The 27,618-nt window shown below is 35.8% G+C and overlaps 1 protein-coding gene across 3 annotated transcripts in view; it reads left to right on the forward strand.

Moving 5' to 3' along the window:
* Window positions 1–2,006: 2,006 nt before the first annotated feature.
* LOC143067560 (epithelial-stromal interaction protein 1-like) overlaps window positions 2,007–27,618 on the forward strand; it is a 37,834-nt gene continuing 12,222 nt past the window's right edge. For 2 of the 3 annotated variants that reach the window (XM_076240902.1, XM_076240904.1), the window contains exons 1-6: window positions 2,007–2,420; window positions 3,164–3,222; window positions 3,839–3,919; window positions 4,434–4,510; window positions 5,323–5,406; window positions 8,590–8,663. In XM_076240902.1, coding sequence (XP_076097017.1) covers window positions 2,101–2,420; window positions 3,164–3,222; window positions 3,839–3,919; window positions 4,434–4,510; window positions 5,323–5,406; window positions 8,590–8,663 — 695 coding nt within the window. In that variant the 5' untranslated portion in view covers window positions 2,007–2,100. The remainder of the gene's footprint in view (window positions 2,421–3,163; window positions 3,223–3,838; window positions 3,920–4,433; window positions 4,511–5,322; window positions 5,407–8,589; window positions 8,664–27,618) is intronic. The other variant, XM_076240903.1, reaches the window with a different exon arrangement.

Genomic DNA, 27,618 nt, shown 5'->3' on the forward strand with positions numbered 1-27,618 from the left:
AGTTTTTCTCCTACCGGATTTTTTATCCCCTCTCCATGAGGATAAATTTTTTCCCCTTTGATACTTTGTTCTCCCTTAGGATAAACTTTGTCCTATATATAGGATTATTCATTTTTTCTCAGTCACATAGGATAAAATTTGTTTATTCGACTGCACAAAAGTATAAGCATTATTTAAAAACAGAAATCTATGAAATTTAAACACAAGGTTTATGACCACAATATTAATAGGATGGTTAGGATTGATTTTGGGAGGTTATGGTTCCAACAGTTGCATAGTTAAGCAAAAAGGGGCGCAAATGAAAAGCATTTTTTCTAGTTTCGAGACAATAACTTGTGGAATGGTGTTTACAGCTTTACAGATCTGATGAACAATTTATACACAGCTTTTTTAGACACAGGGGGGGGGAGGGGGTTGCAAACCCCCCCTTTTTTTACGATCAATGCATATGAACGGGACATATAGTTGAAACCCCCTACATATATGTGTCCTGGCTTTGGACCCCCTTTTAAAATTGCTGGATCTGCCCCTGGTCTGGTTTGGTTTATGATATATGTGTAAATATAACGTAAGGCAGCAACCATTTGATTTTCGGGGGGGGGGGGGGATTTTTTTTTTTAAAAAACAAATTTGTTTCCAGTTTTTGGAGAAAAACAAATTTGTCCAGAAAAAAAACATAGCTAAATTGACAGCTGATTTATTTACTCCAATTAAAGTTTTTGCAAATTTCATTTGGACTTTGATGGTAGCCAATGACCAATATTTTGACTCTAGATTTGTAATATCTTTTATCATATACAGAGACCAAACTTCGCTACAATAAAGAAGTATAGGTTTAACAAAGCATCAACAAGCTTTAAGTGAGGTAATACATTGATATCTTCAGAAAATAACAGTTTTCTAATCAAAATATAGCTTTTGAGGCTTTTTTACAAAGAAGTCTCACTGCTTCTGTAAAACTACCAGAATGTTTAAACAGTATACCCAAATATTTATATTCTGTACAGTGTTCCAAAATATTATCACTAAAAACAAACTTGTCTTTTGTAAGTTTTTTACCTTATTTGTTAAAAATCATAACTTTGGTTTTGTCAAGATTTACTGTTAAATCGTAACTAGTGCAATATAACCTAAGCTTGTAAAGGCATTTTTGTAAGCCATTAGCCGATTCAGAATAAGGACTAAATCATCAGCGTATAACAGACATGCTATATCATTATCATTTAACTTGGGTGGGTCACATGTTGAGTCAAAAATAGATGGTAAATCATTAATCTATAAAGAAAATAATGTAGGGCTTTAAATACACCCTTGTTTTACCCCAACTGAGGAATTAAAAAAAAAATCAGTGATACCTTCCGAGATCTCTACCGAGTACAAACCCTCTTTATACATATCTTTTATTATACAAAAAAAATGGACCATTTATGTTTTAAGAAGACAATTTATAAAAGAGGGCATCTCTATTAATAGTATCAAATGCCTTCCTGAAATCAATTAAACAGGCATATATCTTTTTTGATGATTTAAATGCTTTATCAATTATAGTTTTTAGAGTTAAAACATGATCACTTGTTCGACTTCCCTTTCTGAATCCAATTTGCTCACGACAAATAAGGTTCATTTCCTTCAAGATCCTTTTCTAATCTGTTATATAAAACTTTTAGAGAATTTTTTCCCAAACAAATTGAAAGGGCTATACCTAGATAATAAGTTGGGTCATTAAAAAACCCACCCTTGAAAATGGGCTTAAGAAAAAATTTTCTCCATAAAGTTGGGTATCTATACCAGCTAGACTTAAGAATAAGATTAAACAATTTTACATAAACATTAAGATTACAATATCGCAAGCCATTTTGCTATTTTTTATAACTTCAATATATCTCATAAACTTAATAAGATAGTTTATACTATATATATAGGCTATACAAATGGGGCCGTTCACAAATCATTGATGTGACAAAGGTGGTCCGCGCATATTTTCGAGACCATTCCGTATTGTTTCTAAATTTAGAAATGTAAACAAAACATCCGTTACCAAAAGTGAAAGTTGAAAACAGTTTTTGGAAATTTCCTATGAAAAGAACTAAGTAGGTCAATATGAGTAAGACATTCACAAGTAAACCAGCTGCTGTCAGGAGTAGAAACCCTAACAATCAAAATCAAGCAGTAGGCAGTGAAACTGTACCCAAAACAACTTCGAACAGAGGCAGAGGAACAGTACCCAAAACAACTTCGAACAGAGGCAGAGGTGCAATGGCAACCGGAGGGAGAAATTTACCAACAGGAGCAGGGAGGGGATCACTTGCAACCGGAGGGAGAAATTTACCAACAGGAGCAGGCAGGGGATCACTTGCAAGTAATTCTGATGCAGAAAATTTACAACCTCAGCAACAACCTCTTGACCAGAGAATGTCATAGTATGTTAACATATTTAAAATAATTTTTTTTTAAATACTTTTAAAATAGATTCGGCTGTTATCTCTCTCCCCCCCCTGACTGTTGTCTTTTTGACAAATCTGTTTTCATTCTCTATTCTATTGAGGTCATGATCAGGATACATACATCGATTGGCATATATAGACTTAAAAAAAGAACAACATAAATTTCTGACAGTTTTTTTTTCATATTCTACGAAATGAACAGGTCAGAAAATAACCATTTATTGGTAGTTTATCATGTTTATATTTCAATAAACTACTTTCAAGTTATGTCCTTTACCGAAAAAAATTGTATGTTTTGTGACATCATTTACCAGATAGATGGGATCGTCTATCATGTCTAATCCCTGCTCTATGTTCATCAAGCGTCTATGTGATTGTCATTATGCAGGATAAACTAGAAATAATATGTGTTCCATGAGTACATAATCACAATTCCCTTATGATGGCAGTGCTGAATATCAATCATAAGAATTTAGGTTGTTGAATAATTTGTTCAATATAGTGTTATCATTTTTTGAATAATAGCTCAACATAATAATAAATGTACATGTAGGAATGCAAGGGACAACCCATCTCATATACCTTATCATAACAAGTGTCTCAAAAAAAAATCCAATATAACATTAGATACTTAACTCACATTTTTGAAAAATGTCACTAAGAAATTTTTTCTTCTTGTTTTAATATTTAATTATTAATCTTAGGATTGTTTTCTTCAGTCAAGGTGGTTATACAATGATATCACCAAATGAGAAAAAAAGACAAGAAATTCAGAGACGTAAGTATATATCGATTGTACACCTCCAGATCTAATTGTCTATGACTTTTACAATTCAAGAGATATTTATGTTTATCAATGTCAGGAATCTAATCAAGTTAGATTGCTAGATATAAAATTTCCAAGTTAGAAATAATTCTTGCATAACAAATTTGAGATCCACATGAATGGAACAAGATTCACTTTTGTTTATTTGAGATAAAATAAAAGTCACTAGTTGTATTGTTTGAAGTATTTTAATAAAATGAATTGACTGTCAGTGATCTCTGTGTGAAAATGCATTGTTTACCATATAGGTGTGCTGTCTGAAAGTCAATGCAGACAAGAATACCGAATTTGAGGTTTAATGAGTGGGTGGGGAGCATTGCATTACTTAACATTTGATGTGTTTTTTGTAAAAGAAATGACGTTTTTTCCTATTTAAGGATGCATGTGGTGGTTGCAAATTGTCCTAATTGATCTTCACCAGGAATGAAATCCTTTTTATTAATGAGTCTTCTAAATTGTGTGATGTCAGGATGATATTAGTATTTATTATAGATATGAAATAATGGCATGACATGCATATGTGTTAACCATTCACATAATCTAAAAAAAATTACATATTATTTTACAGAGGCAGATAAGGAAACAGCAAGCTATCAACAATACAAGGAACAGAAGAAAGTTGGTCCTCTGAGCTATGTTGGAACTGCAGGTAACATTTATTGGATACCAAATACTTCTCATCTCACCCATATAGTGTAGAAATTGTACAAAATCTGAATTACTACAAAAATGAGATCAAGTTTGAATTTGGCATGAGATAATTTTACCCTACTTGAGTTATGTCCCTTTTATATAAAGATATATTCAAGCAGGGGCATCATCTGTGTCCCATTCTCTATTTTTTTTTATCTGAATGTTTTATTTGTTTTTGGCAAACAAAAACACAGAAAGGATTAGAATAGAAAAAAAAACTAGCAGTTAAACAAAATATTGAAAAATTATATCCATATCTTATGTGTTTTCCTTATAGATGGCTGTTGAAATTATTTTTCAAGAAGCTTTCAGTTACCTGATCTTTTAAAAATGAGTTTATGGTAATTAATTTTGTCATGATATATCTAATAATGTGAGATTATTTCCATGCTATGAACCCACGAAAAAACCAAGAGATTTTGAGTGGCATTTATAACTTCATATACTAATACTATTCAATCTGAACCTAGGAGGAGGAGCTATAACTGAGCAGCAGGCAAGAAATAGATTGATTCAGGACAACAAAAATCCAAGTATGAAACTACGAGTAAGTCATGTCCAATGTGTATTTTAAAATTTGTTACATATGATAACTTGTATATTATTCATGTATGGTTAAAACAACACCACCATAAACATGTGACTGATTAACTTACCTTTTACGATCAGATTCAGAGGGAATTAAAAACAAAATGCAGAACAATTAACTATGGAAAACATACAATAGTCAATATATTTTGGACTATAATCCAAAACCTATTCACTTGACAGAAATTAAACACAAACAGTTCAAGTGAATGAATTGATTTATAAAGACTTGTTTGATGTCATTTCTACTCATTATTTAAATTTAGTTCATATACATTAATTTATGTAAAGTCACTGGTTGTCCCAAGTCAGATTTTATAAAAGTTACATCAAAGTTTTTATATCAGCAATGTCTTGGACAAGTAATTGATATTCTATACACCAATCATCTATTTTAGCCAGAGTTATGCCTATTAGAAATTGTAGTTTTTTATGGAAAATTGCATTGTGGGCAATCTCACACCTACAAATTTATAGGATACGAAATACTTTAGAAGAACCAGTTAGACTTAACTTGCTTAGCAACCTTGAATATATTGTTTCTTTTCTCTTTTTCATCAGAACAATCTGATCCAAGTGATCATCATGATCTGGATGAGATATAAGTCTTACTGAATTCACTTATTGTCTGAAAGACTGAACCGCATTTAAAGATTTATAATCTTTTTTTTTAAAAGATCTAATCCAAGGGAAATGTTCCTTTTAGTTTAAAATCTGTTTCATAATGACTCTTTTGTATACATGTATAATATACTATTTGTGTTTAACCAGGAGAAAAGAGAAATATACAAAACAGAGCAGAAGAAAAAGGAAGATGAAGAAATAGAACTGAAAAGGAAAAAACAAAGAGATCTAGTAAGTGATGGGTTAGGCCAAACAAACAAATTTAATCAGACATTAACACAGGTCATTTGTTTTTGAAATATTTATTATTGTTTTAAAACAAAATTTAAGTTCCAAAGATTTTATTACAACACGTTAAAGACATGGATTCCAAAATGGTCATATATTAAGCCTTGGATTAGCATGAAACAGTCATCAACTTTTCAAGAGACAGTCACTTCAACTTAAACCACCAAAAATTGGGAAGTTTTCGCAATCTTTTTTACCAAACCTTTTGCCAACAGCCAGATATTACGGTCATAAAAGTGACATGATGAATAAATACTATCAAATAAAGGTAACAGTAGTATACCGCTGTTCAAAACTCATACATCCATGGACAAAAAACAAAATATGGGTAACAAACTAAAACAAACCCTACTATAATACCTTCTCATTATAAATCAAGGTTAATTAGTTGTTGGACAGCTAAACTTAACCTGCTTAGTTGACAGGTAAACTGTAGATTGTACTGGACATTGTTTGGTCTATTCAAAGATATTTTCTTGCATTTCATTGGTAAACATCAAATTTCTTTTTTTCGAAAAGATTAAAATTATTAGAAATACTTTTAGAAATGGTTTATAAATAGGATTAGATAAAAAAAAATTCAAAGGTTGTCAGAGCATGTTGTTTGAACTAGTGTTCATGGGCACAGGTGGGAAATTTAATTAAGTATCCCTACTCTTCAAAAGTGCTAAAATTATCATTGATACATTTATCGTACGTGCATTTCAAGTATTTTAATGAAGAAATAATGGGGAGAGAGCTACTTTTAAAATACTTAAACTAAACTAAATTAGTACTTAATTGAGATTTGTAAATGCACATAAATTTTACGTATCCATATCTGGTCCATGTTTTACCATTGTCAAGTCAACATCTGGTATTACGAAAAAGTGTTTTTCAAAAACAAAAAGTAAAGTTTATAGCATAAAAATTCACACACAAGATGAGGGTTGTATCATGCCCTCATGGTGCAGCTGAGTTTTTATACGCCTGTCAAAATTTTGATGGGACATATTATGGTATACACATGTCCGGTGTCCGTCCATCTGTCTGTCTGTCCGTCTGTCCGGCGTAAACATGTCGCACCGTAACTTGAGAACGACTTATCCAAATTTCATGAAACTTAATATTGTTGTTTCTTATGATAGTCAAATGATCTGTATACTTTTTGGTGAAAATTAGATTTAAACTTTTTGATTTACGGCACTTTGTAACTAAAACAGGGGTGTGTTTTTTTCACATGTCACACTGTATCTCAAAAGCGATTCTTGATTATGGCTTAAAACTTTAAACACTTCTTAGTTATATTAATCTTAATATCTGTATACTTTTTGGTGATGATTCAAAGTTTCATTTTTGAGTTATTGTGTATTCTGTAAAAAAGGGGGAGGTTTTTTTTACATGTCGCGCCATATCTCAAAATCGAACACTTCTTAGTTATATTAATCTTAATAGCTGTATATTTTTTGGTGATGATTCAAAATTTCATTTTTGAGTTATTGTGTATTCTGTAAAAAAGGGGGAGGTTTTTTTTTACATGTCGTGCCATCTCTCAAAATTGATTTATGATTATTGCTTCAATCTTTACACATGTCTTTGTTATATTAATCTTAAGATCTGTATACTTTTTGATGATGATTCAAAATTTCATTTTTGAGTGTTTGAGTATTTTGTAAAAAAAGGGGAGTTTTTTTTTTACATGTTGTGCCATATCTCTATAACAATTTATGATTATTGCTTAAAACTTTACACACTTCTTTGTTATATTGATCTAAAGATCTGTATACTTTTTGGCGTTGATTCAAATTTTATTTTTGAGTTATTAAGTATTTTGTTAAACAGGGGAGTTTTTTTTGCATGTCGCGCTGTATCTCAAATATAATTTATGATTATTGCTTAAAACTTTACACACTTCTTTATTATATTATTCTAAAGATCTTTATACTCTTTGGTTTTAATTCAAAATTTTATTTTAGTGATATTTAGTTTTTTGTAAAAAAAAAACCAGGGTGGGGGGTTTCCCACCGTGTCTCAAAAACTATATATGGTTATTGCTTAAAACTTTCTCAGAAACTATTTATGATTATTGCATATAACTTCCACATAAGACGTCGGGCGTATCATGCGCTCATGGTGCAGCTGTTTATTTTTAATGTCATTCATTGGATTGCCAACTGATTACCATAATTGCTTTTTGTCTAATTAGTCTGAAGGGATTAAAATTGGGATAATATATAAAATAATTTTGGAAGCCCTGGTTGAAGATGGTGCTACTGATGGACCAGCAGCCTTAATGGATGCTATGGATATATTCATTTCATTATATATGCCAGTATTATTTATAGACCTTAAATGAAAAATACAGGTCCTTTAATTGTATTTTCTTATTAATGAAGAAAAAAATAAGACTTGTTACCTGCTGTAGTTGCTCTGGATAAAAAAAAGCATTTTTATGCCCCACTAATGATAGTAGAGGGGCATTATGTTTTCTGGTCTGTGGGTCTGTTTGTTCATCCATTTGTTCGTCTGTTCGTTCGTTCGTCCTTTTGTTTGTCCTGCTTCAGGTAAAAGTTTTTGGTCAAGGTAGTTTTTGATGAAGTTGAAGTCCAATGAACTTCAAACTTAGTACACATGTTCCTTATGATATGATCTTTCTAATTTTAATGCCAAGAAAGAGTTTTTAAACCAATTTCACGGTCCACTGAACATAGAAAATGATAGTGCGAGTGGGGCAATAGTGTACTTGGGACACATTCTTGTTTTTAATCAAAGTTGGTTAAATTGACAATTTAGCACAAGTAAATGAATTAACTATGCAAATATTCTTAATCTAAAATTATTTTCAATTTTAAGATTTTAAACTATTGTTCAGAAATTTTCTTTTTGTAAATTCAGTTCTGATCAGACATTTTGCCTTAAGCAATAAGAATGTCACTCTTGCATTAAGCAATAAATATAATACAAAAAATACTTTTACACAAACAATGTTGATACTGTTATAAAGATTTTGTCAATTATAAGTTAACAGTTAACTAATAACAAAAAGTTATTTTAACCAGAAGTTATGACTTATTTTGGAGAATAGTAGTGTTTGCTGTTTGTATAACCCTTTTTACACACTATATTTAGATTATGATTTTTTTCTAGGCAGACAAGAATAAATTAAAATCACATCAGACAGAAGCAGACAAAAGAAATAAATGGGATGAAGACAGAAGAAGGTAATTTAAATAGAATTGAAAATTAGTCATGACATAGGCAACAGACACATCTGTATTGGTAGTCTAGCAAATTACATTTCTAAACTTGTCACTTAGGGGTTCAAATTTACTTTAGGCAATGGATGTTTTTGAACTTTTGACCAAATAGAGTCATAGTTCCTCCTTTATGAATAGAAGGTCCAATTGTACTTGAAAATTCTATTTATATAATTAAAAAAAACCAAAACTATAGACTGTTCCAAAGAACCAATCATGTCTTTCTGTTTATACTAGTATATAAAAACCAGGCATCATGTATGCAATGTTTTGGCATAGTAAGAACATTTGAGTATGCTAGGTCTGTTCTTTTGTTTCATTGTACATTATAATTTTGTAACATTAAGGTGGTACCTTACACTACAGGGAGATAACTCTGTAAAATCAGCTAAATGTTTTAATTACGTTGTGTTGTTAAGGGAATATTAAGCTTCTCAATGATCAAAATAAGTGTTCATCAAACTGCTATATAACCAGTGTAATTTTTGTGATAAACGGTTGGTTCAATTTTTTTTTATAATTTTTATATTTTTGCCAAAGGGTCAAAGTAAATACTTTGTCAAAATTTCAAGAAAACTAAACGAGCCAAATTAATTTTAGTTAAAGTTTTGGGTACCACCTTAATAAAGTAAAGTTCAAAAACTGATTTTTTGTTATTCCCTCTCAAATAAACCTCAGCATCTAGTATCAGAACTATGAACTATAATGTATGAAAATAAATAAATGATAATAAAAGTGATTCTTCGCGTAATATCCATTTCAGGAACAGCTTATATTCCTCAAATTTGAAATTCTGTTCTCCTACATCTTTTTGTTCTGAACTTCTAAAATTAATTTTAAACCAGAAAAAAGGCTTCCCCTTTCCAGGGCACTTTCCCGTTCAATGTGTGTGGGATATATTTGAAACAGTACCTGCATTGGAGGACAAACTGTGTACAGGAATCTATAAAATATTTTGGGATGCTATGAATAACAAAGTAGCTGAATTCAAGTGTGGAAATCACAATATATCAACTACCGGTAATTACATAACAATTATGTCATAATGAAATTATCACACTTTGAAAGATTAATCCAGTCCTAGATCCATGCACAAGAAAGTTAAAATTTCATATCTTCTCTCAATTATAAAATGGTTAAGTAGTGCTATAAATCTGTCATTTCATACTGATAAGGCGACCAATAATATTACTTTACTAACAGATGTTTTAAACAAAAAATTGTAAAACTTTGAAAGTTTTAGGAAAATGCAAAGGCACATTTTGGATGGGCGTCAAGTTGGTTACCTATTCCCTATTCCCTATTCGTTACCTATTCCCTATTCCCTATTCGTTGCCTATTCGTTACCTATTCCCTATTCCCTATTCGTTACCTATTCGTTACCTATTCCCTATTCCCTATTCGTTACCTATTCGTTACCTATTCCCTATTCCCTATTCGTTGCCTATTCGTTACCTATTCCCTATTCCCTATTCGTTACCTATTCGTTACTTATTTGATTTTTAATATCCTTCCCCCTTTTTAATTATGGCATGGAATAGTTTAATATGGCTGCCGTTACCATGGAAACGGCACAATTGTGAAAAAAATGAGCTTTTGGTTTTTGGTGAACTGTTTGGATATGCTTCAACTCAGAATCATCATATTTTAAAACAATGTAGGTGCCCACTATATACAGGTGTTGGATGATTTTGGCGATCATTGGAACTACTATGTTGCCATGGAAACTACACCAAAATTTTCAAAATTCTCAAAATGCTCAAAACTTCATGAAACTTCACAGTAATGATGAGCAACATTGGAGTTGGAATTTCCAAAATAGGTCTTGTTACCATGGAAACAATGCAAAAAGGTCAAAAATTTCAAAATATGAATTTTCCGCAAACTGGATGAAACTTTACAGGAATGGTAACTGGCATAGGCAGAGTTGGATTTTGAAGTTAGAATTTTCAAAATGGCCGCCGTAACCATGGAAACAGCAAAAATATCAAAAATTCAAAATGTTCAAACTTAATGAAACTTTGCAAAAATGTTACTACACATCTGTAGTTGCTCTCTTTGACTTTGGAATTGTCAAAATGGCTGTCGCTCACCTGGTAATAGGGGGAAGGGGTGCCTTCCGTTATTGCTAGCAATTACAAATCTAGTTGTTAATAGTCTTACATATGGTAATAGTTCTGAATTGGTTGAGGTAAAATGATCTTTTTATGACCTATTTATATGTGTTTGTGCTCAACCGATCCTTTTACTTCATGTTCGATACGCATTTGTTCCTTACTTGTTTTTTATACGTTCTACCTTTTAACTGCTTTATGTCCGTATGTTTGAAGATGGATCTTGGTTCGACGGGATGAAATCACCGTGTTAGCGCTTGCGTAAAAACGAAGATGTGGTATGATTGCCAATGTGACAACACTCCACATTAGACCAAAATGACACAGAAATTATCAACTATAGTTCACTGTACGGCCTTCAACAATGAGCATAGCCCAAATCGTGTAGTCACCTATAAAAGGCCCAGACATGACAACCTCATACAATTCAAACAACAAAACTGACGGCCGTATTTCATATACAAAAAAATAAACGGAAATATGTAACACAAAAACAAACGATAACTACTTAATTTCAGGCTCTTGTCTAGGGACAGGCACATACTTACATAATGTGGTAGAGTTAAACATGTAAGCAGGGTGTACATCGTTTCGGAGCATGCTATTACCTTGTTTAATTCGTTCCATCACTCGCTTATAATTCGCTTATAATACGTGTATCTTACGTTGCACCTTTTAAAACATGATTTTCAATTGTTTTGTTGTCTCTGGTGGAAGCTTTGGGCTCTTAGAGGTGATATAACTCTATAAGTGCATTTGTATCCGTTCCAGCGGTCGGATAATACCCTGTTAAATATTCGTTACTATTTCGCTTTTAAAAAGTTTGTTGTACGTTGCACCTTTTAGAAAAGGATTTCCAATTGTGTTCATATCTCTGGTGGTAATAATGTGTTCTTATAGATGAAATACCCCTATAAGCGCATATGTACTCGTTCCAGCGATCGGTTAATACCCTGTTACCTATTCGTTACCTATTCGTTACCTATTCACTTATAGTACGTTTGTTGTACGTTGCACCTTTTAGAAAAGGATTTTCAATTAAATTCATATCTCTGATGGTAACAATGTGTTCTTAGAGATGAAATGACCCCATTAGAGCGCATGTACCCGTTCCAGCGCTCGGTAAATAACCTGTTACCTATTCGTTACTTATTCGCTTTTAATGCGCGGGGTATACGGTGCACCTTGAAATAAATCGTTTTTTAATTGTGTTCAGGTCTCTGGTGGTAAGAATGTGTTCTTAGAGATGAAATTACCCTATTAGCGCGCATGTACCCGTTCCAGCGCTCGGTTAATACCCTGTTACCTATTCGTTACCTATTCGTTACCTATTCGCTTATAATACATTTTTTTATACGTTTCACCTGTTAGAAAAGGATTTTCAATTATGTCCAGGTCTCAGACGGTAACAATGTGTTCTTAGAGATGAAATGACCCCATTAGAGCGCATGTACCCGTTCCAGCGCTCGGTAAATAACCTGTTACCTATTGGTTACCTATTCGCTTTTAATGCGCGGGGTATACGGTGCACCTTGAAATAAATCGTTTTTTAATTGTGTTCAGGTCTCTGGTGGTAAGAATGTGTTCTTAGAGATGAAATTACCCTATTAGCGCGCATGTACCCGTTCCAGCGCTCGGTTAATACCCTGTTACCTATTCGTTACCTATTCGTTACCTATTCGCTTATAATACATTTTTTTATACGTTGCACCTGTTAGAAAAGGATTTTCAATTATGTCCAGGTCTCAGACGGTAACAATGTGTTCTTAGAGATGAAATGACCCCATTAGAGCGCATGTACCCGTTCCAGCGCTCGGTAAATAACCAGTTACCTATTCGTTACCTATTCGCTTTTAATGCGCGGGGTATACGGTGCACCTTGAAATAAATCGTTTTTTAATTGTGTTCAGGTCTCTGGTGGTAAGAATGTGTTCTTAGAGATGAAATGACCCTATTAGCGCGCATGTACCCGTTCCAGCGCTCGGTTAATACCCTGTTATCCATTCGTTACCTATTCGTTACCTATTCGCTTATAATACATTTTTTTATACGTTTCACCTGTTAGAAAAGGATTTTCAATTATGTCCATGTCTCAGGTGGTAACAATGTGTTCTTAGAGATGAAATTACCCTATTAGCGCTCATGTACCCGTTCCAGTGCTCGGTAAATAATCTTGTTACCTATTCGTTACCTATTCGCTTTTAATGCGCGGGGTATACGCTGCAACTTGAAATAAATCGTGTTTTAATTGTGTTCATGTCTCAGGTGGTAACAATGTGTTCTTAGAGATGAAATTACCCTATTAGCGCGCATGTACCCGTTCCAGCGCTCGGTTAATACCCTGTTACCTATTCGTTACCTATTCGTTACCTATTCGCTTATAATACATTTTTTTATACGTTTCACCTGTTAGAAAAGGATTTTCAATTATGTCCATGTCTCAGGTGGTAACAATGTGTTCTTAGAGATGAAATTACCCTATTAGCGCTCATGTACCCGTTCCAGTGCTCGGTAAATAATCTTGTTACCTATTCGTTACCTATTCGCTTTTAATGCGCGGGGTATACGCTGCAACTTGAAATAAATCGTGTTTTAATTGTGTTCATGTCTCAGGTGGTAACAATGTGTTCTTAGAGATGAAATTACCCTATTAGCGCGCATGTACCCGTTCCAGCGCTCGGTTAATACCCTGTTACCTATTCGTTACCTATTCGTTACCTATTCGCTTATAATACATTTTTTTATACGTTGCACCTGTTAGAAAAGGATTTTCAATTATGTCCAGGTCTCAGACGGTAACAATGTGTTCTTAGAGATGAAATGACCCCATTAGAGCGCATGTACCCGTTCCAGCGCTCGGTAAATAACCAGTTACCTATTCGTTACCTATTCGCTTTTAATGCGCGGGGTATACGCTGCAACTTGAAATAAATCGTGTTTTAATTGTGTTCATGTCTCAGGTGGTAACAATGTGTTCTTAGAGATGAAATTACCCTATTAGCACGCATGTACCCGTTCCAGCGCCCGGTAAATAACCTGTTACCTATTCGTTACCTATTCGCTTATAATACATTTTTTTATACGTTTCACCTGTTAGAAAAGGATTTTCAATTATGTTCATGTCTCAGGTGGTAACAATGTGTTCTTAGAGATGAAATGACCCCATTAGAGCGCATGTACCGGTTCCAGCGCTCGGTAAATAACCTGTTACCTATTCGTTACCTATTCGCTTTTAATGCGCGGGGTATACGATGCACCTTGAAATAAATCGTGTTTTAATTGTGTTCATGTTTGGTAGTAACAATGTGTTCTTAGAGATGAAATGACCCCATTAGAGCGCATGTACCCGTTCCAGCGCTCGGTAAATAACCTGTTACCTATTCGTTACCTATTCGCTTTTAATGCGCGGGGTATACGCTGCAACTTGAAATAAATCGTGTTTTAATTGTGTTCATGTCTGGTGGTAACAATGTGTTCTTAGAGATGAAATGACCCCATTAGAGTGCATGTACCTGTTCCAGCGCTCGGTAAATAACCTGTTACCTATTCGATACTTATTCGCTTTTAATGCGCGGGGTATACGGTGCACCTTGAAATAAATCGTTTTTTAATTGTGTTCAGGTCTGTGGTGGTAAGAATGTGTTCTTAGAGATGAAATGACCCTATTAGCGCGCATGTACCCGTTCCAGCGCTCGGTTAATACCCTGTTACCTATTCGTTACCTATTCGCTTTTAATGCGCGGGGTATACGCTGCAACTTGAAATAAATCGTGTTTTAATTGTGTTCATGTCTGGTGGTAACAATGTGTTCTTAGAGATGAAATGACCCCATTAGAGTGCATGTACCCGTTCCAGCGCTCGGTAAATAACCTGTTACCTATTCGTTACCTATTCGCTTTTAATGCGCGGGGTATACGCTGCAACTTGAAATAAATCGTGTTTTAATTGTGTTCATGTCTGGTGGTAACAATGTGTTCTTAGAGATGAAATGACCCCATTAGAGTGCATGTACCTGTTCCAGCGCTCGGTAAATAACCTGTTACCTATTCGATACTTATTCGCTTTTAATGCGCGGGGTATACGGTGCACCTTGAAATAAATCGTTTTTTAATTGTGTTCAGGTCTCTGGTGGTAAGAATGTGTTCTTAGAGATGAAATTACCCTATTAGCGCGCATGTACCCGTTCCAGCGCTCGGTTAATACCCTGTTACCTATTCGTTACCTATTCGTTACCTATTCGCTTATAATACATTTTTTTATACGTTTCACCTGTTAGAAAAGGATTTTCAATTATGTCCAGGTCTCAGACGGTAACAATGTGTTCTTAGAGATGAAATGACCCCATTAGAGCGCATGTACCCGTTCCAGCGCTCGGTAAATAACCTGTTACCTATTGGTTACCTATTCGCTTTTAATGCGCGGGGTATACGGTGCACCTTGAAATAAATCGTTTTTTAATTGTGTTCAGGTCTCTGGTGGTAAGAATGTGTTCTTAGAGATGAAATTACCCTATTAGCGCGCATGTACCCGTTCCAGCGCTCGGTTAATACCCTGTTACCTATTCGTTACCTATTCGTTACCTATTCGCTTATAATACATTTTTTTATACGTTGCACCTGTTAGAAAAGGATTTTCAATTATGTCCAGGTCTCAGACGGTAACAATGTGTTCTTAGAGATGAAATGACCCCATTAGAGCGCATGTACCCGTTCCAGCGCTCGGTAAATAACCAGTTACCTATTCGTTACCTATTCGCTTTTAATGCGCGGGGTATACGGTGCACCTTGAAATAAATCGTTTTTTAATTGTGTTCAGGTCTCTGGTGGTAAGAATGTGTTCTTAGAGATGAAATGACCCTATTAGCGCGCATGTACCCGTTCCAGCGCTCGGTTAATACCCTGTTATCCATTCGTTACCTATTCGTTACCTATTCGCTTATAATACATTTTTTTATACGTTTCACCTGTTAGAAAAGGATTTTCAATTATGTCCATGTCTCAGGTGGTAACAATGTGTTCTTAGAGATGAAATTACCCTATTAGCGCTCATGTACCCGTTCCAGTGCTCGGTAAATAATCTTGTTACCTATTCGTTACCTATTCGCTTTTAATGCGCGGGGTATACGCTGCAACTTGAAATAAATCGTGTTTTAATTGTGTTCATGTCTCAGGTGGTAACAATGTGTTCTTAGAGATGAAATTACCCTATTAGCGCGCATGTACCCGTTCCAGCGCTCGGTTAATACCCTGTTACCTATTCGTTACCTATTCGTTACCTATTCGCTTATAATACATTTTTTTATACGTTTCACCTGTTAGAAAAGGATTTTCAATTATGTCCATGTCTCAGGTGGTAACAATGTGTTCTTAGAGATGAAATTACCCTATTAGCGCTCATGTACCCGTTCCAGTGCTCGGTAAATAATCTTGTTACCTATTCGTTACCTATTCGCTTTTAATGCGCGGGGTATACGCTGCAACTTGAAATAAATCGTGTTTTAATTGTGTTCATGTCTCAGGTGGTAACAATGTGTTCTTAGAGATGAAATTACCCTATTAGCGCGCATGTACCCGTTCCAGCGCTCGGTTAATACCCTGTTACCTATTCGTTACCTATTCGTTACCTATTCGCTTATAATACATTTTTTTATACGTTGCACCTGTTAGAAAAGGATTTTCAATTATGTCCAGGTCTCAGACGGTAACAATGTGTTCTTAGAGATGAAATGACCCCATTAGAGCGCATGTACCCGTTCCAGCGCTCGGTAAATAACCAGTTACCTATTCGTTACCTATTCGCTTTTAATGCGCGGGGTATACGCTGCAACTTGAAATAAATCGTGTTTTAATTGTGTTCATGTCTCAGGTGGTAACAATGTGTTCTTAGAGATGAAATTACCCTATTAGCACGCATGTACCCGTTCCAGCGCCCGGTAAATAACCTGTTACCTATTCGTTACCTATTCGCTTATAATACATTTTTTTATACGTTTCACCTGTTAGAAAAGGATTTTCAATTATGTTCATGTCTCAGGTGGTAACAATGTGTTCTTAGAGATGAAATGACCCCATTAGAGCGCATGTACCGGTTCCAGCGCTCGGTAAATAACCTGTTACCTATTCGTTACCTATTCGCTTTTAATGCGCGGGGTATACGATGCACCTTGAAATAAATCGTGTTTTAATTGTGTTCATGTTTGGTAGTAACAATGTGTTCTTAGAGATGAAATGACCCCATTAGAGCGCATGTACCCGTTCCAGCGCTCGGTAAATAACCTGTTACCTATTCGTTACCTATTCGCTTTTAATGCGCGGGGTATACGCTGCAACTTGAAATAAATCGTGTTTTAATTGTGTTCATGTCTGGTGGTAACAATGTGTTCTTAGAGATGAAATGACCCCATTAGAGTGCATGTACCTGTTCCAGCGCTCGGTAAATAACCTGTTACCTATTCGATACTTATTCGCTTTTAATGCGCGGGGTATACGGTGCACCTTGAAATAAATCGTTTTTTAATTGTGTTCAGGTCTGTGGTGGTAAGAATGTGTTCTTAGAGATGAAATGACCCTATTAGCGCGCATGTACCCGTTCCAGCGCTCGGTTAATACCCTGTTACCTATTCGTTACCTATTCGTTACCTATTCGCTTATAATACATTTTTTTATACGTTTCACCTGTTAGAAAAGGATTTTCAATTATGTCCATGTCTCAGGTGGTAACAATGTGTTCTTAGAGATGAAATGACCCCATTAGAGCGCATGTACCGGTTCCAGCGCTCGGTAAATAACCTGTTACCTATTGGTTACCTATTCGCTTTTAATGCGCGGGGTATACGCTGCACCTTGAAATAAATCGTGTTTTAATTGTGTTCATGTCTGGTAGTTCAATGTGTTCTTAGAGATGAAATGACCCCATTAGAGCGCATGTACCCGTTCCAGCGCTCGGTAAATAACCTGTTACCTATTCGTTACTTATTCGCTTTTAATGCGCGGGGTATACGCTGCAACTTGAAATAAATCGTGTTTTAATTGTGTTCATGTCTCAGGTGGTAACAATGTGTTCTTAGAGATGAAATGACCCCATTAGAGCGCATGTACCCGTTCCAGCGCTCGGTAAATAACCTGTTACCTATTCGTTACCTATTCGCTTTTAATGCGCGGGGTATACGGTGCACCTTGAAATAAATCGTTTTTTAATTGTGTTCAGGTCTCTGGTGGTAAGAATGTGTTCTTAGAGATGAAATGACCCTATTAGCGCGCATGTACCCGTTCCAGCGCTCGGTTAATACCCTGTTACCTATTCGTTACCTATTCGCTTATAATACATTTTTTTATACGTTTCACCTGTTAGAAAAGGATTTTCAATTATGTCCAGGTCTCAGACGGTAACAATGTGTTCTTAGAGATGAAATGACCCCATTAGAGCGCATGTACCCGTTCCAGCGCTCGGTAATAACCTGTTACCTATTCGTTACCTATTCGTTACCTATTCGTTACCTATTCGCTTATAATACATTTTTTGATACGTTTCACCTGTTAGAAAAGGATTTACAATTATGTCCAGGTCTCAGACGGTAACAATGTGTTCTTAGAGATGAAATGACCCCATTAGAGCGCATGTACCCGTTCCAGCGCTCGGTAAATAACCTGTTACCTATTCGTTACCTATTCGCTTTCAATGCGCGGGGTATACGCTGCAACTTGAAATAAATCGTGTTTTAATTGTGTTCATGTCTGGTGGTAACAATGTGTTCTTAGAGATGAAATGACCCCATTAGAGCGCATGTACCCGTTCCAGCGCTCGGTAAATAACTTGTTACCTATTCGTTACCTATTCGCTTTTAATGAGCGGGATATACGGTGCACCTTGAAATAAATCGTTTTTTAATTGTGTTCAGGTCTCTGGTGGTAAGAATGTGTTGTTAGAGATGAAATGACCCTATTAGCGCGCATGTACCCGTTCCAGCGCTCGGTTAATACCCTGTTACCCATTCGTTACCTATTCGTTACCTATTCGCTTATAATACATTTTTTTATACGTTTCACCTTGAAATAAATCGTTTTTTAATTGTGTTCATGTCTCTGGTGGTAACAATGTGTTCTTCGAGATGAAATGACCCTATTAGAGCGCATGAACCTGTTCCAGCGCTCGTTTAATACCCTATTACCTATTCGTTACCTATTCGTTACCTATTCACTTATAATACGTTTGTTGTATGTTGCACCTTTTAGAAAAGGATTTTTAATTGTCTCCATGTCTCTTGTGGTAACAATGTGTTCTTAGAGATGAAATTACCCTATTAGCGCGCATGTACCTGTTCCAGCGCTCGGTTAATACCCTGTTACCTATTCGTTACCTATTCATTACCTATTCGCTTATAATACATTTTTTTATACGTTTCACCTGTTACAAAAGGATTTTTAATTGTCTCCATGTCTCTGGTGGTAACAATGTGTTCTTAGAGATGAAATGACCCTATTAGCGTGCATGTATCCGTTCCAGCGCTCGATAAATACCCTGTTACCTATTCGTTACCTATTCACTTATATTACGTTTGTTGTACGTTGCATCTTTTAGAAAAGGATTTTTAATTCAGTTCATATCTCTGGTGGTAATAATGTGTTCTTTTAGATGAAATAACCCTATTAGCGCATATGTACTCGTTCCAGCGCTCAGTTAATACCCTGCTTCTTATTCGTTCCTTATTTGCTTTGAATGCACGAGGTATACGTTGCACCTTGAAATAAATCGTTTTTTAATTGTGTTCATGTCTCTGGTGGAACGGGTACATGAGCGCTAATAGGGTTATTTCATCTCTAAGAACACATTATTACCACCTGAGACATGGACATAATTGAAAAACGATTTATTTCAAGGTGCACCGTATACCCCGCGCATTAAAAGCGAATAGGTAACGAATAGGTAACAAGTTATTTACCGAGCGCTGGAACGGGTACATGCGCTCTAATGGGGTCTTTTCATCTCTAAGAACACATTGTTACCACCTGAGACATGGACATAATTGAAAATCCTTTCTAACAGGTGAAACGTATAAAAAAATGTATTATAAGCGAATAGGTAACGAATAGGTAACAGGGTATTAACCGAGCGCTGGAACGGGTACATGTGCGCTAATAGGGTAATTTCATCTCTAAGAACACATTCTTACCACCAGAGACCTGAACACAATTAAAAAACGATTTATTTCAAGGTGCACCGTATACCCCGCGCATTGAAAGCGAATAAGTAACGAATAGGTAACAGGTTATTTACCGAGCGCTGGAACGGGTACATGCGCTCTAATGGGGTCATTTCATCTCTAAGAACACATTGTTACTACCAAACATGAACACAATTAAAACACGATTTATTTCAAGGTGCAGCGTATACCCCGCGCATTAAAAGCGAATAGGTAACGAATAGGTAACAGGTTATTTACCGAGCGCTGGAACCGGTACATGCGCTCTAATGGGGTCATTTCATCTCTAAGAACACATTGTTACCACCTGAGACATGGACATAATTGAAAATCCTTTTCTAACAGGTGAAACGTATAAAAAAATGTATTATAAGCGAATAGGTAACGAATAGGTAACGAATGGATAACAGGGTATTAACCGAGCGCTGGAACGGGTACATGCGCGCTAATAGGGTCATTTCATCTCTAAGAACACATTCTTACCACCAGAGACCTGAACACAATTAAAAAACGATTTATTTCAAGGTGCACCGTATACCCCGCGCATTAAAAGCGAATAGGTAACGAATAGGTAACAGGTTATTTACCGAGCGCTGGAACGGGTACATGCGCTGTAATGGGGTCATTTCATCTCTAAGAACACATTGTTACCGTCTGAGACCTGGACATAATTGAAAATCCATTTCTAACAGGTGCAACGTATAAAAAAATGTATTATAAGCGAATAGGTAACGAATAGGTAACAGGGTATTAACCGAGCGCTGGAACGGGTACATGCGCGCTAATAGGGTAATTTCATCTCTAAGAACACATTCTTACCACCAGAGACCTGAACACAATTAAAAAACGATTTATTTCAAGGTGCACCGTATACCCCGCGCATTAAAAGCGAATAGGTAACGAATAGGTAACAGGTTATTTACCGAGCGCTGGAACGGGTACATGCGCTCTAATGGGGTCATTTCATCTCTAAGAACACATTGTTACCACCTGAGACATGGACATAATTGAAAATCCTTTTCTAACAGGTGAAACGTATAAAAAAATGTATTATAAGCGAATAGGTAACGAATAGGTAACGAATAGGTAACAGGGTATTAACCGAGCGCTGGAACGGGTACATGCGCGCTAATAGGGTCATTTCATCTCTAAGAACACATTCTTACCACCAGACATCAACACAATTAAAAAACAATTTATTTCAAGGTGCACCGTATACCCCGCGCATTAAAAGCGAATAGGTAACGAATAGGTAACAGGTTATTTACCGAGCGCTGGAACGGGTACATGCGCTCTAATGGGGTCATTTCATCTCTAAGAACACATTGTTACCACCAGACATGAACACAATTAAAACACGATTTATTTCAAGTTGCAGCGTATACCCCGCGCATTAAAAGCGAATAGGTAACAAATAGGTAACAGGTTATTTACCGAGCGCTGGAACGGGTACATGCGCTCTAATGGGGTCATTTCATCTCTAAGAACACATTGTTACCGTCTGAGACCTGGACATAATTGAAAATCCTTTTCTAACAGGTGAAACGTATAAAAAAATGTATTATAAGCGAATAGGTAACGAATAGGTAACGAATAGGTAACAGGGTATTAACCGAGCGCTGGAACGGGTACATGCGCGCTAATAGGGTAATTTCATCTCTAAGAACACATTGTTACCACCAGACATCAACACAATTAAAAAACAATTTATTTCAAGGTGCACCGTATACCCCGCGCATTAAAAGCGAATAGGTAACGAATAGGTAACAGGTTATTTACCGAGCGCTGGAACGGGTACATGCGCTCTAATGGGGTCATTTCATCTCTAAGAACACATTGTTACCACCTGAGACATGGACATAATTAAAACACGATTTATTTCAAGTTGCAGCGTATACCCTGCGCATTAAAAGCGAATAGGTAACGAATAGGTAACAAGATTATTTACCGAGCACTGGAACGGGTACATGAGCGCTAATAGGGTAATTTCATCTCTAAGAACACGTTATTACCACCTGAGACATGGACACAATTAAAACACGATTTATTTCAAGTTGCAGCGTATACCCCGCGCATTAAAAGCGAATAGGTAACGAATAGGTAACGAATGGGTAACAGGGTATTAACCGAGCGCTGGAACGGGTACATGCGCGCTAATAGGGTCATTTCATCTCTAAGAACACATTCTTACCACCAGAGACCTGAACACAATTAAAAAACGATTTATTTCAAGGTGCACCGTATACCCCGCTCATTAAAAGCGAATAGGTAACGAATAGGTAACAGGTTGTTTACCGAGCGCTGGAACGGGTACATGCGCTCTAATGGGGTCATTTCATCTCTAAGAACACATTGTTACCACCAGACATGAACACAATTAAAACACGATTTATTTCAAGTTGCAGCGTATACCCCGCGCATTAAAAGCGAATAGGTAACGAATAGGTAACAGGTTATTTACCGAGCGCAGGAACGGGTACATGCGCTCTAATGGGGTCATTTCATCTCTAAGAACACATTGTTACCGTCTGAGACCTGGACATAATTGAAAATCCTTTTCTAACAGGTGAAACGTATAAAAAAATGTATTATAAGCAAATAGGTAACGAATAGGTAACGAATAGGTAACAGGGTATTAACTGAGCGCTGGAACAGGTACATGCGCGCTAATAGGGTAATTTCATCTCTAAGAACACATTGTTACCACCAGACATGAACACAATTAAAAAACGATTTATTTCAAGGTGCACCGTATACCCCGCGCATTAAAAGCGAATAGGTAACGAATAGGTAACAGGTTATTTACCGAGCGCTGGAACGGGTACATGCGCTCTAATGGGGTCATTTCATCTCTAAGAACACATTGTTACCGTCTGAGACCTGGACATAATTGAAAATCCTTTTCTAACAGGTGAAACGTATAAAAAAATGTATTATAAGCGAATAGGTAACGAATAGGTAACGAATAGGTAACAGGGTATTAACCGAGCGCTGGAACGGGTACATGCGCGCTAATAGGGTAATTTCATCTCTAAGAACACATTCTTACCACCAGAGACCTGAACACAATTAAAAAACGATTTATTTCAAGGTGCACCGTATACCCCGCGCATTAAAAGCGAATAAGTAACGAATAGGTAACAGGTTATTTACCGAGCGCTGGAACGGGTACATGCGCTCTAATGGGGTCATTTCATCTCTAAGAACACATTGTTACTACCAGACATGAACACAATTAAAAGACGATTTATTTCAAGGTGCAGCGTATACCCCGCGCATTAAAAGCGAATAGGTAACGAATAGGTAACAGGTTATTTACCGAGCGCTGGAACCGGTACATGCGCTCTAATGGGGTCATTTCATCTCTAAGAACACATTGTTACCACCTGAGACATGGACATAATTGAAAATCCTTTTCTAACAGGTGAAACGTATAAAAAAATGTATTATAAGCGAATAGGTAACGAATAGGTAACGAATGGATAACAGGGTATTAACCGAGCGCTGGAACGGGTACATACGCGCTAATAGGGTAATTTCATCTCTAAGAACACATTCTTACCACCAGAGACCTGAACACAATTAAAAAACGATTTATTTCAAGGTGCACCGTATACCCCGCGCATTAAAAGCGAATAGGTAACGAATAGGTAACAGGTTATTTACCGAGCGCTGGAACGGGTACATGCGCTCTAATGGGGTCATTTCATCTCTAAGAACACATTGTTACCGTCTGAGACCTGGACATAATTGAAAATCCTTTTCTAACAGGTGAAACGTATAAAAAAATGTATTATAAGCGAATAGGTAACGAATAGGTAACGAATAGGTAACAGGGTATTAACCGAGCGCTGGAACGGGTACATGCGCGCTAATAGGGTAATTTCATCTCTAAGAACACATTCTTACCACCAGAGACCTGAACACAATTAAAAAAGGATTTATTTCAAGGTGCACCGTATACCCCGCGCATTAAAAGCGAATAAGTAACGAATAGGTAACAGGTTATTTACCGAGTGCTGGAACGGGTACATGCGCTCTAATGGGGTCATTTCATCTCTAAGAACACATTGTTACTACCAGACATGAACACAATTAAAACACGATTTATTTCAAGGTGCAGCGTATACCCCGCGCATTAAAAGCGAATAGGTAACGAATAGGTAACAGGTTATTTACCGAGCGCTGGAACCGGTACATGCGCTCTAATGGGGTCATTTCATCTCTAAGAACACATTGGTACCACCTGAGACATGGACATAATTGAAAATCCTTTTCTAACAGGTGCAACGTATAAAAAAATGTATTATAAGCGAATAGGTAACGAATAGGTAACAGGGTATTAACCGAGCGCTGGAACGGGTACATGCGCGCTAATAGGGTAATTTCATCTCTAAGAACACATTCTTACCACCAGAGACCTGAACACAATTAAAAAACGATTTATTTCAAGGTGCACCGTATACCCCGCGCATTAAAAGCGAATAAGTAACGAATAGGTAACAGGTTATTTACCGAGCGCTGGAACGGGTACATGCGCTCTAATGGGGTCATTTCATCTCTAAGAACACATTGTTACCATCAGAGATATGAATTTAATTGAAAATCCTTTTCTAAAAGGTGCAACGTACAACAAACGTACTATAAGTGAATAGGTAACGAATAGGTAACGAATAGGTAACAGGGTATTAACCGATCGCTGGAACGAGTACATATGCGCTTATAGGGGTATTTCATCTATAAGAACACATTATTACCACCAGAGATATGAACACAATTTGAAATCCTTTTCTAAAAGGTGCAACGTACAACAAACTTTTTAAAAGCGAAATAGTAACGAATATTTAACAGGGTATTATCCGACCGCTGGAACGGATACAAATGCACTTATAGAGTTATATCACCTCTAAGAGCCCAAAGCTTCCACCAGAGACAACAAAACAATTGAAAATCATGTTTTAAAAGGTGCAACGTATGATACACGTATTATAAGCGAATTATAAGCGAGTGATGGAACGAATTAAACAAGGTAATAGCATGCTCCGAAACGATGTACACCCTGCTTACATGTTTAACTCTACCACATTATGTAAGTATGTGCCTGTCCCTAGACAAGAGCCTGAAATTAAGTAGTTATCGTTTGTTTTTGTGTTACATATTTCCGTTTATTTTTTTGTATATGAAATACGGCCGTCAGTTTTGTTGTTTGAATTGTATGAGGTTGTCATGTCTGGGCCTTTTATAGGTGACTACACGGTTTGGGCTATGCTCATTGTTGAAGGCCGTACAGTGAACTATAGTTGATAATTTCTGTGTCATTTTGGTCTAATGTGGAGTGTTGTCTCATTGGCAATCATACCACATCTTCGTTTTTACGCAAGCGCTAACACGATGATTTCATCCCGTCGAACCAAGATCCATCTTCAAACATACGGACATAAAGCAGTTAAAAGGTAGAACGTATAAAAAACAAGTAAGGAACAAATGCGTATCGAACATGAAGTAAAAGGATCGGTTGAGCACAAACACATATAAATAGGTCATAAAAAGATCATTTTACCTCAACCAATTCAGAACTATTACCATATGTAAGACTATTAACAACTAGATTTGTAATTGCTAGCAATAACGGAAGGCACCCCTTCCCCCTATTACCAGGTGAGCGACAGCCATTTTGACAATTCCAAAGTCAAAGAGAGCAACTACAGATGTCTAGTAACATTTTTGCAAAGTTTCATTAAGTTTGAACATTTTGAATTTTTGATATTTTTGCTGTTTCCATGGTTACGGCGGCCATTTTGAAAATTCTAACTTCAAAATCCAACTCTGCCTATGCCAGTTACCATTCCTGTAAAGTTTCATCCAGTTTGCGGAAAATTCTAATTTTTGAAATTTTTGACCTTTTTGCATTGTTTCCATGGTAACAAGACCTATTTTGGAAATTCCAACTCCGATGTTGCTCATCATTACTGTGAAGTTTCATGAAGTTTTGAGCATTTTGAGAATTTTGAAAATTTTGGTGTAGTTTCCATGGCAACATAGTAGTTCCAATGATCGCCAAAATCATCCAACACCTGTATATAGTGGGCACCTACATTGTTTTAAAATATGATGATTCTGAGTTGAAGCATATCCAAACAGTTCACCAAAAACCAAAAGCTCATTTTTTTCACAATTGTGCCGTTTCCATGGTAACGGCAGCCATATTAAACTATTCCATGCCATAATTAAAAAGGGGGAAGGATATTAAAAATCAAATAAGTAACGAATAGGTAACGAATAGGGAATAGGGAATAGGTAACGAATAGGTAACGAATAGGGAATAGGGAATAGGTAACGAATAGGCAACGAATAGGGAATAGGGAATAGGTAACGAATAGGTAACGAATAGGGAATAGGGAATAGGTAACGAATAGGTAACGAATAGGGAATAGGGAATAGGTAACGAATAGGCAACGAATAGGGAATAGGGAATAGGTAACGAATAGGGAATAGGGAATAGGTAACCAACTTGACGCCCATACATTTTGGGTTGACCCTCCCCCTTTTTTCTAAATCTAAAAAAAAAAAAAATGAAAATATTCTTTGATGTATCCTGCCTTTCAAGATTTATTTGAAAACTACTTATTTTTATATATGGTTTTTAAATTACCTTAATCTTGCAATTTATTGAAAAAATTAAATTTTGTAAAAAAATCAAAATCACATGTGTATATACATTGTAAAGGGAAAAAAAAGATACTTTTTTTGATTGGTATTGTGCATTTTATTTGTATCCCTTAATTGTCACCTATAGATTGAGAGAGAAAACATATGGTGTCTGTGATCTAACATATTATAATTGATATGACAGTTTAATTTGAAAATATGGTGTTTTCTAAGTGGTGCAGGAGATAAGTTCATTTTTTATTCAACATCATTTTGATGCAAATTCTTGGGCTTAGTTCATAGACTGAATCCTTTTGCTTTCTTTTAGTACATCATTTATATAATTTAAAGAAGGATGAGAGGAATTGCACCAGTTTAAAGTTGTCTGATTATGGATAAACAATCTTTGTATTGTGCTACTTTAACATCACTCTAATTATAATATTTTAACATCACTCTAATATATTGAAGGAATCTTTACCTTTCAGTGCTTACAAGCACTGTGAATTATTCAATTGAAATGAAATTTTATGACAATTTTGATTATTCTGAAATCTTTGTAGCAAATTAACACCTATTGTTTGATATTTAGTTCATACTGATTTGATTTGCAAAAAGGCTATGTCTGTGATCACATGACTGAGTTGGCTTGGTATAAAAAAATACTGTCAAACATTTTGCTATTAAATAGTTATTTATTAATTTGTGATCTAAATGAACTTTATTATGACAACATTTATTTATCCTGAAATCTTAATAGAAAAATAACACCTGCTGTTTGATATTTGAGTGTGCAAATTAATTGACTAAATAATAATATATATACCACAAGACCATACCTTTGACCACACAACCAGATGGACCAAAATAAGGCAAAGCTATGTCTTGTGACCATAAAAAAATTATTTATATAGGAATCAAATTCTACTCTACACAAAGTGTTTTTTCTATGATATCA

This window comes from Mytilus galloprovincialis, chromosome 3 (assembly GCF_965363235.1).
Source record: "Mytilus galloprovincialis chromosome 3, xbMytGall1.hap1.1, whole genome shotgun sequence".
Classification (NCBI taxonomy): Eukaryota; Metazoa; Mollusca; class Bivalvia; order Mytilida; family Mytilidae; genus Mytilus; species Mytilus galloprovincialis.